The sequence below is a fragment of the Aythya marila genome (genome assembly GCF_965140915.1).
Source record: "Aythya marila genome assembly, chromosome: 2".
Lineage (NCBI taxonomy): Eukaryota > Metazoa > Chordata > Aves > Anseriformes > Anatidae > Aythya > Aythya marila.
Genome location: NC_139043.1, coordinates 111,445,813 through 111,459,655, shown reverse-complemented (window position 1 = coordinate 111,459,655; position 13,843 = coordinate 111,445,813). Strand labels below are relative to the sequence as shown.

Sequence of the window (13,843 nt, the reverse complement as noted above, 5' to 3'; positions counted from 1 at the left end):
TGTCTTTTCTCCCTTCAGATATTTTCTCAATGATTTCAGACTCCAGTGGAGTGATGGTTTATGGCAGATATGACATGTTTCTGCGGGAGGTTCTCAAGCTGCCCACGGCTGTTTTTGAAGGGCCTTCATTTGGTTATACTGAGCAATCAGCAAAATCCTGTTTCTCTCAACAGGTAAATGAAGACACGGGTTTTCAACCACACCTCAGAGTACACCTCAGAGACTTCCTTTACTTTCTTACACATATGTGCATATTCACCCAGGGAACACGTGGCTGGGTGCAGGTTCACTTTGCTAACTTCTGGCATGCAGTTTAGGTACCTATGGTAAGGAGCTAGTCTCTATAGGTCCCCTATAGAAGAAGGAGAGTCTTAGACAGAAGAGGGAGAATCTTAGGGAGAAGAAGAGGGAGAGTCTTAGACAAAAAGTGATTCAGAGCAGGATCCTAACTTACATGTTTCTAAATCAGGGAGCCTGGGGAGAATAACTTCCTAATTTAAACACTGAAGTTAGATGTTTACTTTTAGGTTATGTAAATGCCCCAAGACATGCAGTCCACTGCAGTTTGTTGTTGCTGCAAGCACATAGGAGACTTTAACTTCACCATACAAAGCCCAACTCTCACCAAAAAATCAAACTACACGTTTTTTCAAGTGATGCTGTACACACATGAGAAGTTTACAAGTGAGTAGAAAATTATGTCTTAAACCTTTATTGAAAATGGGAGTCAGTGGGTATTAAAAAATCCCTAGTCCCATACAGATACTGTCAATGAGACAGAGTCAGGAAAACAATGAAATTACTGGGAAGAAAAAACTAGATTTTCCACAATTCACCAGGCTATGTAAGCACACTGATTATGGCAGTTTGGCTGCAGCTAAGATCTAGCACTCCTTAAGGTCCCATAATTGGGTCTGATTATCCACTTGTCCAATGCAGTGGAAGGAAAGAGATCCTCTGGCTCTTGCCATGCAGCACACTGCATAAATACAAGGGAAGATGCTGAAACTGGGAAAATGTTAGAAATAAAGTGATATTTTCCTTCTCTTTAGCCTTACATTCATTACCAAAATATAACTGAATGGTGTTGAACGAATGGAGCAGGAATAGCGTCATTTTCATGCAAAATAGTCTTATTTCTTATTTTCCTTCAGTTTCATCACTAATCAACAGTCACTCCAGTCAACTGAAAGGCATTGTTGAAATTCATTTGTTAAATCATCTCCCAAGTGATTTTAAATGGTGATGCTTGCATGTGTGAAAATAGTCTTGTTTCACAGTGGGGGATTTAAAATAGCATTTCATATTATGTTGAAGAATTTACATAGTGAAGTGACTTTTGGTAATTTTGTGTTGAGATAATAAAAAGTCCTCCTGCATGGCAACAGAGCATTCAGGCTTTGAACATTGGACATGATACTGTCAAAATCAAAATGCAATTTCTTTTTTTTCTTTCTTTTTTTTTTAATGTTGTTCAGGACTCGTTTTCTATCTAAGCAGTCATCAGAAATGGTGCTTTCATTGACACCGCATCCAAGAGTGGACCAGATATGTTAAGCTACCTTAAGAAAGAAACAGTCTCCAAACAGCCATTAGATGATTTAATTCTGTAACTCTGTTTAAAGCTACTGAGAGTTAGGTCTCCAACTTATGTAGGTACACAGTGAATTTACAAAGCTGCTGGTTTGCATCTGTGGGCAGCCAAGTGTTCCTGTAAATCTGGTCTAATAATTCACTTAAATTTACTTATGTAATTCTCATTAAATACTCATTAGGAATGAACCAGAGTCTCGAAATGAGACTCTAAACAGTTTATTGACAATCTGATGCATGACGTTCTGATACATGATACCCACAGTCTTAGTCACCCCAAAGGTCATTCTTTCACTCTCTCATATTGCACTTAGTATACCTTAGGATAAGTTTGGCAGTCACCCTGTTGTTTTAAGCATTCATGAACTTCAAATATTTCTTCCACTGGAGTTAATTGGTTATATAAAGTAGAAACAATTACCATGTATTTCTGAGCACAGGAGTTTTTACATATTAGTACCATATTATTTCTGCAGTCCTGTTTTTAAAGTTTCCAGCGGGGGGCAGGAGGGTTGTTTCAGTTCCCATGAGGCTGTACATCCAAAAAGAATTAGCATGTTCATCCTGATATTCTAATACATTTTTGTTCTATTTATTTTTTTCCATTTCCTCAGAGTTGTATGTCTCAAAATATCACTTTCCTGGACAAACATGATCATTTCGCTGTAGCACAGTATCTAAAAAACATGAATAGGTTGATCAATTTGAAATAAAATTGCTAGCATGTTATTGGAGTAACAACACTCCTATTTTTAAGTGCTTTCCAAAAAAAGTTTGGAAGTTTTTCATTGCAGTACCTAGAAGACAAAAAAAAAAAAAAAAATCAGTCCTCCATCATGTCCTGCTGTATAAAAAGCTGAGATGTCAGATTCTGAGCAATATGGACGCATACTTTTTATCCACAGCTAGGAAGTTACTTTGGTAGCATTATGGCCACCTTTGAGCTCTTTTGTGTGAAAAATAATCGGTACTGTGCTTTTCTATGGAAACACACATCTGCTTCTCAGCCTAGACCTTGCCTTCCCTGGGACAGAACATTCAGGCTTGTTTCTGGCTCAGTGCACATATTGCACTGCAGAAGAGCCCTCTCACACATGCGCATGAGTCATCTTTTTTCCTCAGTACTTCAAATGCATTTTGTGTCTGTTTAGATCTAGCCAGTACCCACCCTGGAGTGCTAAGGGAAGTGACTGGGTTGCTCATTTATGCCCTTTTTGCTCTTGGTGGGGATCACTTTTGCTTACCAAAAGTGCTCAGCCCCACAATATACAGATTTCAGAGTTTCATGGGAAGAAAAAATTCTGGGAATGATCTTCTGCACATGGCACTGAATCTGCTTCAGGTTGCAAGTAAAAGGAATTTTCCTATTGCAGAAATGTTTGATTCTTCCCTGATACACTCATTCATTTGATTAAACCATGTATTCTCCTCTGTCTGTGAACCACTGCTAGAGGAAATGGCTGTTCAAAATAGAAGCAACATTTCCTCATAAGCAAATTTATGGAACAGAAATGCCAGACAGCGCAAGTGATTTAAAGTTTCAGAATATAGATCTGTGGCTCAAAAAGGAATTTTATAGCTGCCACTTTCCCCCATGGGTAGAATTAATGTGATATGATATTGTATTCATATTAAAAAGTGCTATTATGCTTAAAAAAGCACACTTTTTATTTCACGTTTTTATCCCAAAATAATAAAAAAAAAAAATACATAGATACTAACTTCATTTTCTTATCACTTGGCTAAGTGTTATTCCACAAACCCAGACTCCATCTGCATGTAGCATATATTTAGAAAACAGTTTTCAGTTTCAACTTTCCCAGCAACTGATAGAAACTGCAAAAGGAAAATATGTCTTTTAAAATGTATGGAAATTGCTCTGCTGGTGCCTTTTTAAGCGACATCATTCTCTCTAATCCATAAAATCAGTGACCACCAGAGGAGTTCAGCCATAAAGCTGTCAGTGAAGCTAAGTTGCTTTATTTGGTGCAAGTCCCATTTTGAATTACAGCTGCTTTTAGGAGCTTATTCCATTGTGGAAGAGCTGGTCTTGTCTCCCCATATATTTGCTTGTTTAGACCACTTGTGGGTGCTCTGCCAAATACCTCCCTTCAAGAGCAGAGAGGAGACTTAGGGCTACTTGGCTCTGAAGCTGGGGCACTGGAGGACCCTTTTTCCCCTAGGTTTGGTTATCCACTCTGCACAGGTGGGAAGGTCATCCATACAACAAGCAGGTGGTAGCTCTTCTGATAGCACACGGACACAAGCTGATCTGCAGGACTGGCACAGCTTTGATTACTCTTACAAGACTGTATGTTAGGACTTTCATACTGCAGGTATTGTGGGAAAAGTCAGTTTTTCAATGAGATTTAAAGCTCATATTCCAGCTATTTATGGCCTTTAAAGAATCAAGCTCGTTTTCACAAACAGCCTGAAGTACATTCTCTTGTCTCAGGAACAGAAGCCTTTATACATTTCCCAATATCTTGTAATATATCAACCCTAAAACTGTTACAGAGTGAGATGTTTCCCACTGATCACTCAGTGTATAAGAGAAATATTGATTTTCTTTACATCTGGCAGCAATTGTATATAAATGCGACTCAGACATTCCATCTGGAAATCTCAGCTCTGAGAAGCACTCCACAACACATGGAGATGATACATGTCACTGCATAGCTGCTGTTTTCCTTTCTCATGGGGTAACCACAGTTCTTCAGCAAGCTAAAGCAGCACCTTATGCAATCAGATATGAAAACTTAGCAATCTCTTTGGATATGGGGATGCCACTTAAATATGTATGTCTAAATTATACCTACACACATTCTCAACCAGGCTTAATATTTTCGTGTCTTAATTTTACTTTGAAGGAAGTCTCATTTTCTGATTTCTTAAGGACTCTCTGTCCTTGACTAACTAGTAGCTGTATTCTTTAACACACATTATGTAGCCACTATACTACACAGGAAAGAGCAAGGTTTTTTTGAAGTTATACTCCATTTTCATTGATTTCATCATCAGTCATTCTTTGCAGTTGCTTTTCAGTTGAATATTAGTAATGCACACTGATATGCTACATGCACTGGTACCTGTTCGGGGGTACTCAAAACACGAGGACAAAAATGTGAACTTTATTCACAAAGGATCTTCAGGTAATGACTTTAGAAGAAAGTTTGCAAGTGACCAGGAACCCAGCATCATGAAAGGGACAGCTAGTAATCAATACTATAATTATATACGGTATATATATTGTAACCTCTAGAAATAGCCCATAAGTTCTTTGCTAGTATCAAATGCTCTTTTTAGTAAACCAAGGCTACAAGTAAACAGTGTTTGAAGCCTGTCCCCAAGTGTTTCTGTAAGTACAAGATAAAATTCATTTTGATATCTCTGATTACTGATTCTTTGTGCATGTTTGTTTTCTTATTTGAGCAGAAAAAAGTCACATTAAACACTTTCTTGGATACTCTCATGTCTGATCCCCCGCCACAGTGTCTAGTGTGGTTACCACTTCTTCATCGGCTGGCAAATGTTGAAAATGGTAAGTAAGAGGTGTTGCCACCAAAAAAAAAAAAAGTTACAGGAGTAACCTTGTGTGTGATGATTCTCTTACTCTATGGGTGGTTTTGTAGGAGCTACTGCACTGGGTTCATCGATTCCATGTGCTATTTTTACAGTCACTGGTAAAATATTTAAAGAATCCTGTTGGTCTTTCAGCCAGGAACGTGGCATAATTTTTGCTGTGCTTGGGAAATTATCTTGATCATGTCCGCTCCTCCTGTGCTCTGGATAAGCAAAGAGTGACAGGACTTGATCCATTCACATACTCCAAGACCATGGCTTTTAATAGCTACAACATATGGCAGTAGCGAAGGAACAGCTTGGCAGTTTCCGTTCATGCAATATTCTTGGCAGGAGAAGGCCAGTGCAGTAGAAAACACCAACCAAAGGGTTGAAGGAGCTCCTCCCGAGCCTACACAGTTGGACAATATACTCTGAAAAGGAGCGAGGATGATCCAAATTCATACTTAGCTTTTGCTTGTGTGGAGTGTGAGGATTTAACTGTGAGGTGTCTCTTCTCAAGGGTTTTCTTTCTCCAAAATGAGTAGGTTGCAGACATTAAAACAGGAAGGGACCATGAAGATCAACTAATTTGATTATTGTCTGGTGCACTTAGTATGTCTCTGGATAGTAACATTTTTCAGACTTGCAACTCCTCGACCACCTTGGGAAAAGTTCACAGACTCACAGTTATGAAGTCCGCCAACCAAACCCTTCATACATATGAGTTATGTAGGACACAGAGTGTTGTCACACTGAAAGTACAAGGGCAGAACTAGAAAACCTGTACATCTCATTTCAGTGTGTGAGCAAATTGCACCCCACAAACTCTGTACAGATCTCATGTACTTCTGGAGAGTGTCTCAGCTTCAGAACAGCCTGCTTCTGCTGTTCAGAAAGACCAACACTGCCAATATTAATTAGAAACAAACCAAAAAAAAAGTCAAGACAAGAAATGCCTGTCTTGCTTAGTTGTACTTGTTCTTAATGTGACATTTCTTGATCATGATCATCAGGAGGCAATGATGCTGACAAGCATTATTCCAGTACTGTAAATCTAAAACAAGGAAGGTTTAGAAGCAGAGGAAGGTTATACAAAATGAAATGAAATTAAAAAATAAAGTAAAATAAAATAAAATAAAATATTGATTTTTGACTATAAATAGATTTTTAAAAATAATTTTCCAGCCCAGTATTTTGCCTCTGGGGCTGCTGTGTACGGGGCTTGTTGAATATTCCTGTGTTGTTGCTTCTTTGAAGGTTTATTCCAACATAACTGAAGCTTTGGCACAATGCAGGGAAAAAGAAGTGGGGCGCAGGAGAACATGTCATATATACTCACATATTTATAACATATTTCCTACAAGTAGATGAGTCTGGAGGAAGTGGGGGTGTCTAGCCATTTTTTATGTTAACAGGAGAAAAAGGATGTTGTATGTGTTTTATACTAAATCCCCATTCCACTTAAAGGCACAAGGGGGGGTGATATGACATCCCCAAGTCCTCCTTGGCTACAGAGCCAGCTGTCCACCCCACCTTCCTCCAGCTTTTGTCACCACCGTTTTCCACAAGCCCTTGCCATCCATCCCTGATCCTCACCAGATTTGCACTGTTTCCCAGCCTAGAGCACAAAGCCTCACGGCTGTGAAATTCTGGCAAGGAATAAAAATCCCGACGCACTCAGACTGATCCAAATCCTCCCAGACTGAACCTAACGAGAGAAGAGCAGAAGGTGTCTGGGAAGAAGGAGATGTGCAGTACCCTGTGGTAAATGCGACACATGGTACAGTAAGGGGAGAGGAGCAGAGATAGCAGCAGTGCGAGCAAGGAGGTTCGAAATGTCATGGCTGGTGCCTTAGCGTGCTCAGTGACTTGAATCCTCATTGCTGCGTGCTTCTGAGAGGAACAGAGAACAGGGAAAGGGACCCAGCTGGTCCCTTCAATGGCCAGATTTCCAAACCAGGGCATCCCATGCCAAATTTATAACTCCCTATGTAGGTACCTAAAAGTCATCAGCTGTACAGATGAGACAGAGGTAGTTAAGGACAGCTCTATGCCCAAGGACGTTTTTGTGCTTTGTGTAACCAGTCAGCAAGCCTGACTTTTTCTCTGGGGCACGTTGCTTTAGCTCCTAACAGCGCAGCAAAACTATTGGCTTCCCCCAGCAATACAGCTTAAGGATGCAGGGGATTTTCTCATTTTCTCACATTTCCTCTATGGAGTATTTATTCTCTTAGATGTCATTTGAATGCATTTTCTGCTGCTGTGAGCAGGAGGTGCATGCATCTGTCCAGAAGTGATCATGGGTTTGGGGCTTGATTTGTCAGGTGTTGTCTGTGGCTCAGGACAGATTCGTGGAGGGCTACACAAGTTTCTGTGGGTAGCTCTCCATGGGTCAGAGCTACAGACAGCATCTTACACTGCAGGTAGCTGCAAACAAAGAGAGGATTTGCCCTTCTGTTCAGGGCTCTGTCCGTCAGCTTTTCCTTGGGGTTCCTCTGCTTCGGGTTAAAGCTCGGCATCTCTCTCCTGCGCAGTCTTCCACCCCGTCGAGTGTTCCTACTGCCACAGCGAGAGCATGATGGGGTTTCGCTACCGCTGCCAGCAGTGTCACAATTACCAGCTCTGTCAGGACTGCTTCTGGAGAGGCCATGCCAGCGGTTCCCACAGCAACCAGCACCAAATGAAAGAGTACACGTCATGGGTAAGGGAAGGCTCGCGCCTCGCCGCGGGCAGCTTTGCCCCTCCGGTGGGAGCTCCCGGCAAGGGGTGGCCACCAGCCGGGCTGCCGGCAGGGATCAGCCACCCTGTCTGGGAAGCTGCACCCTTGGGAGCTGGTGGGAGAGCGCGGAGGTGGGAATGGTCTTTTCGGAGCGTGGATTTGGGGTGCCCGTGACGGTCCGTGCTGTGGGGCAGCGCAGCGCCAGAGGGCTCGGAGCAGAGCGCCAGCCACACAGTAAGTCTCCCCCTCCCCAAGGGACTCGTCCTTGGCTGTTTCTGTTTGACATGCTGTTGGCTGCCTGTAAGTGATGAGTACTTAACGCGCATTCATCAATATTTTCAGTCAAGTGGCTGTAGCATATGCATAGCATTTGGGATGGTCCTGGCACAGGAGATTTGAGTGTGGTCGCAGACTTAGATCCTTGGTAGCGCTTGCTTACTGTGGAGAAAAACACACTTCAACCTTTTCATTGCTAAACAAAATAATTCTGCACTTTTACTAAGCTGGCATAGAAGTATCAGCAACTACATTAATGTTCTCAAAAGGGTATCAGGTCCAGGGGCTGTGCTCTCCATGGCTGGAGCAAAGTCCTAAGAGAAGCCCGTGGTCACTGAGCATCCTTCAGGGTACAAATCCAGAGACCAGCAGAGAAATCCTAACTGATCTCAAATTAAAAAAAAAAAAAAGTTCTTGTTATAATTGTTATAAAAAAGAAAAATATTTTTGTAGCAGCAACTCACATACATACAGTGCTTCCTGTATATTTTTTTTAACAAAGCTCTGAAACTTGACACTTCTAAAATCCTTCTGTTCAGTCTTTCTGCTGGTGGAGCAGGCAAGGGTTAAACTGATGTGATTTGCTCTGTATGCCAGTCACATGGCCCTGCACTCCCTCAGAGCAGATCTGGGTCTGTAAATGTTTTGTGGGACCTAATTGCTGCTTGTTGCATAGACACAATGACTTGAGCTTAGTCTCTGAATAGGAGAGTGCCTGCTACCTAGTTCTGACTCCACTAATAGCAATCTGTGCTATAAAATCATTCTTGGCTGTAGCAAGGGAGCTGTAATTATAGGCAGGAAATCGTTTTAAAACTTAAGATTTCTGCTCAGCTGAAGACAAAACGTGACTACGTGCCTAGTGGCTTCCAATGTCTCATTGTCAGAAACAAATGTTTTCCTTCAAGTTTGAAATTGCCTTTCTATAGTGTTCATTAGCATTCATTCAAAACAGGTTAGCATTATCCATAATGCATCTATACTGAGCTCCACATGCAGATTAAAGGTGTTCCTATACACAGTGGAGTTCAAATGATCTGAATTTAGTGTGAAATTGCGTTTATAATACAAGAGAAAAAGCCTGAACTTTACCTATTTAGGTGGGAATTCTGTAATTCAAATATATCATTATTATCTTGATTACAGTAATAACTTTATGTGGGATGTGTGTGCACACGTACAATACCTCTCCTGCTAAGTTCTAAAAGCATTTTTAAATTTCGGCATACAGAGCTGTGTTTTGGGGGGAGGAGACAGTGCAAGGGTCATCAGCCCCTGGTCTGGATGGCAGAGAAGCTAAAGCACAGGCATGCAAACTGGATTCCCTGAGAATCTCTCACCAAGCCTAAAACAGATTTTAGACCTCCAAGCCCATCCTTAGAAAAGTGTCCAACTGCACAGAGTGCCCAAGCAAAACTGGAAAGCAGAAGATGAGTTCTTTAGACTTGTACTGTTTGAAGACTGGTGGGATTTGGGGCAGAAAAGCATGCTTTTCCTGCAAAGCCCCTCGGTGTTTCAATGACAGCGACAGTACGTCAGCTGCTTCTCACACGGTGTTGCCGTGGGGGTGCAATTCTGGCCAAGTCTGTGTCTGAAATTTCCCGGGCCCTAGAGAAAGAACCAAGCAGCTCTGCATCTGGCCCCCAGCTAGGAGGTGAACGGTGTCTTGTAGAGTATATCTATATGGACGGGCATAAACAGATTTGTCCTGCTCGCACCCCCAGCTGGTGAGGCACAAGCCAGCTCCAGCCAGGGGCACCCTCCTTTGTATTGCCCTACCTTCAGCATTACCTGAGCACAGCACTGCAGGAACCCGTGGTGGTTGCGCCTGTCTGTATAGATATACCCCCAAAAAGCCTACTCTAAAGGCAGCTGAAGGTAAGAGCAATCTTTCCTCCGATCTGAATGGTCTCTGGCTTGCCATACTCTCGGGGTGGGAAGGGATGGGGGGGATGTCAGCCATACCAATGTAAGCAGTAGAGCTTCCTGTTGTTTTGTGCATCCTACAGCAGAAACAGTATGCACCTTACTCGTCCACATTACCTCTACCTTCCTTGTTCCTCCCAGAAATCACCTGCTAAGAAGCTAACTAATGCACTTAGCAAGTCTTTAAGCTGTGCTTCCAGCCGTGAACCTTTGCACCCAATGTTCCCTGACCAGCCTGAAAAACCTCTAAACCTGGCTCATATTGTGTAAGTATCTGTGTGCTGTAGAGAAAGTAAGCTTTGTTGTGGGAGTTGCATACACCTAGCGTAGATGCTATAGTTCTGAACAAAACAGGAGGCAGCTGTGGCATTACCAAATTCAGTGCATCACCAGTGCATCTGCTGATAGAGATATTTAGTATAAAAATGTGCTTCTGGTGTGACTGCACAAGTAGGGAGGTAGGATTACGTGCAATTTCATATAGTTTCAGCACTTTGGGATGTGTTTATGCTTAGAACATTAGTTTTGTCATCTACAGACACCAAACATCAGCGTGTCACAGGTATTGACATGAGGCACTAGAGAAAAGTAGAGTCTGACCAATTTTGAAATCAGTATCAGACTTGTCACTGACCTCAGGGGAGCTGTGACTTCACCTGATCCCAAAGGCTAGCTGTATGAGTCTGCATAAATTGTTTCTTTAATTGCCCAGTCACTTGAAAGGGACCTGTTATCTTTACCTTTTTGTACACTGAGAAAGTATTTTTGTTATAGTAGTTTGTGTCATTACTTTTTCTCCTCAGGAATCAAGAAACTCAAAGCAGAGAGAAAATTTATTTGTGCAGGGTGGGAAGTCATCGCTTTGGACTTTTTTTTCTCAAGGGTATTCACTGTCCATATTGGCCATTGCTCAGATTTTCTCATTCATGACTTTGTTTTACCTTTGCTTCTTGGGTCCTAAAAAAAAATAATAATTCAGGAAATCAAGACATTGATTAGAAGAAAGCCAAAAAAGCCACAAGGAATTAACTTGGAAAAATTATTCCAAAAATTCTTTAAGATGTTTCTCTTGAGAATGTTCTGCTGTATTTCTTAAGAAAAGACCTCTCTTAACCACCTTCCTAGCAGCCCCGAGTGAAGCACTTCAGGCAGCAGCCCTTATGAGCGTATTGGCACGCTGCATATCTGTGTTGATGGCTACTGAAACCATTCCAATCTGTAATTATTACATGCATTTACATTAGTCACTACCGACCGCTTTTTATGTAGGATCTGTAAGGGTAAGCGCGTGCTGGCCGCTGTGGGCTGTGTGGCACGCTGAAAGTTCATCTAACCTACCTGACATTCGGAGGATAAATCATGCTGATGGCCTTCCTCGAGTGGTTATAGCAGTTTTCCAAGGCGTAAAAGCACACTCTGCTTTCCAGACTGGAGGCTCCCCTGGCAGATACGTTGTGCCAAGCTGCTGTTGCATTCAGCTGTTGCTTAAAACCTGCGCACCTCCTTACAGAGGAGCTTGTTTTTGGGAGTGCATCAGCCAGGGGTGGTGGATTTGCTGATTTGCTACCACGCTGCCCTGCGTGGTGTAAAACACAGCTCCGCTGGCGAGTCAGTGGTAATTTCACAGGGTGGATTTTGGCCACGCTTAAGGGAAATGGAAGGACAGGGACGTGGAACTGAAACAGAAGCCTCTGCTCCCTGGTGGCTGGAGGCCCTCCGAGGCCTCGGGCTATGTCAGAAGTGAGCAGGAGGTAAAAGTTGGGCTACCGTGAGGGGACTGAGTGCATTTAGGCAAGGCAAGAAAAAGAGAAGGTACCGTAACTGAGTAGGATCCGTTCCAAATCTTTGCTGTGAAATTAACGCCTTCCTACTTCCTAGCTCTATAGGCATAATTTAGAGTGATTGGATCTGAGAATGAGCCACCATCCATTTTGTTTTATGATAGGGTTTCTCTTTATCCGTAGATTGGCAATATAACTATATTGGCCATAATGGGACGTGAGTGAAAAACCTGTAAGATGTGGAGGCAGCATGATCTACGGAATAATTCACATAAATTAACTGAGGGGAGAGAGATGCCACAGTGCCTCATTGTACCTTCTATCTTCTTGCCAATGTGATTTTTATTTTTAAACGTAATGGAAGTTGAGAGAAACAGCTCTGGGCGAGAATCCAGGCAAAAAGGTTTTTATACATGCATTTAATGGAAGAATTCTGGCAACAAAACCATATCCTTTTTTTAGTAGTTTCTTCCTTAAATGAGAACAAATACTCTCTGCATTACTATACTGCCTTTGCTTTTCATTGTTCTTACACTTTTGAGTGGTACCAGACAGAAAGATTGGAGGATTTTTCTCTTTTACCGGTGCCACACAAAATCTTCAATTAAATTAAAAACACATCTAAAGCTTATCTAGAGAAGTAGTCATCAATGTGTAGTTAATTACACAGAGGAACTTCTGAGGGGTCATTTTGCCTTTCTGTGCATAAGATTGGCAACAACAAAGACACACCAGGCTGCAGAGACATGGCATGGCCAGCGCATCACAGAGGGATTTTCAAAGGCGTTCTGCTCTGGCCTGACTTCATTTCCATCTACATCAGTTGGACCATTGCTTTTTGACACTGGCATGAAGATTTTAGGCCAGCATGGAACACTTCAGAAAATTCCTGTTATTTAATTTGATTTATTACCGTGGGTATGTGTTATGCTATAGCATGCATTTATTACACAGCATATTTAGGTAGTATTGTTTTAAGGGTTTTCTTCCTCCTTGAGGACAGTTGATTGGGTATCAGCAGTTCATGTTTATCATAAAGCTTAATGACTCACTTTCAGAAGTTTAGAAATAACCTCTGAAAGATAGACGTTTATAGTCAATAGATGAGAGTTTGCTTTGCTTTACCATAAAGTCTGCTTTTCTTGTTTTATCATATCATACAACTTTATAGGTGCCTTTGAACATCCATTTAATATTCAGGTTGAACCTGAGGAATGTGACAGTGGGCAGACAGTGGGCAGCAACCTTAAAAAAAAAAAAACAAAACAACAACAACAACAAAAAAAAACTTGCTTGGGAAAGTTCAGATTAGTTTAAATTGCAGTTTTCTTGATACAAGAATTGACAAACAAATGCTAATCACAAAGCTTTAGCAAAGCATTGAAGTTTGTAGGCATTTGTACACAAGAGTAACTCTGCATATGTAAACAGCATCAGTGACCTATTATGTGTAGAGACTCTCTATGATGTGTAGAGACTCACAATTTTTGCAGAATCAGGGTCATAAGAGTAGAGTTTGTCCAATGCTGTATTCAGACCACATACGTTGTAAACTGACAATTTAATTAATTATGTCTTTTCCATTTCATTTTGGCTGCAAAAGAGATACTTGGTGAGTATTTTTCTTCTTTAGTACACTTGTTGGAGGAAAATAGTTTGAAAAATGTCTATAATCTCATCACTACCAATCCCTATCTTTTTATCAGCAACCAAACCAATAATGTGTACGCAGAGACATACTAAAAGGAAAGAGCTCTTTGGGGGTGTTAGAAACTTTCCCTTCCACTCAGCTTTTCATATTGAACTTAGAAAAGACATGAACCTGAAGTGGTGATTTGCTGAAACATAAGTGGTGATTTGCTGAAATTCATAGGTGCAGCATACCCACTGGGCAAAGCAGAGCCCAAGCTCTACCAAGAGGACACTCTCCCTGTCTCCTTCCTTGGGAGAACTTCAGGAACCAGCTCTCCTCCCTTCTCCGTTG

At 41.6% G+C, this 13,843-nt stretch overlaps 1 protein-coding gene across 20 annotated transcripts in view; it reads left to right on the top strand.

Annotated features, from left to right (window-relative positions):
* Positions 1 to 13,843, top strand: part of DTNA (dystrobrevin alpha) — a 218,686-nt gene that overhangs the window by 158,653 nt on the left and 46,190 nt on the right. For all 20 annotated transcript variants that reach the window (XM_082752992.1, XM_082752984.1, XM_082752983.1 and 17 more), the window contains 4 exons: positions 19 to 173; positions 5,029 to 5,134; positions 7,692 to 7,858; positions 10,220 to 10,344. In XM_082752992.1, coding sequence (XP_082609118.1) covers positions 19 to 173; positions 5,029 to 5,134; positions 7,692 to 7,858; positions 10,220 to 10,344 — 553 coding nt within the window. The remainder of the gene's footprint in view (positions 1 to 18; positions 174 to 5,028; positions 5,135 to 7,691; positions 7,859 to 10,219; positions 10,345 to 13,843) is intronic.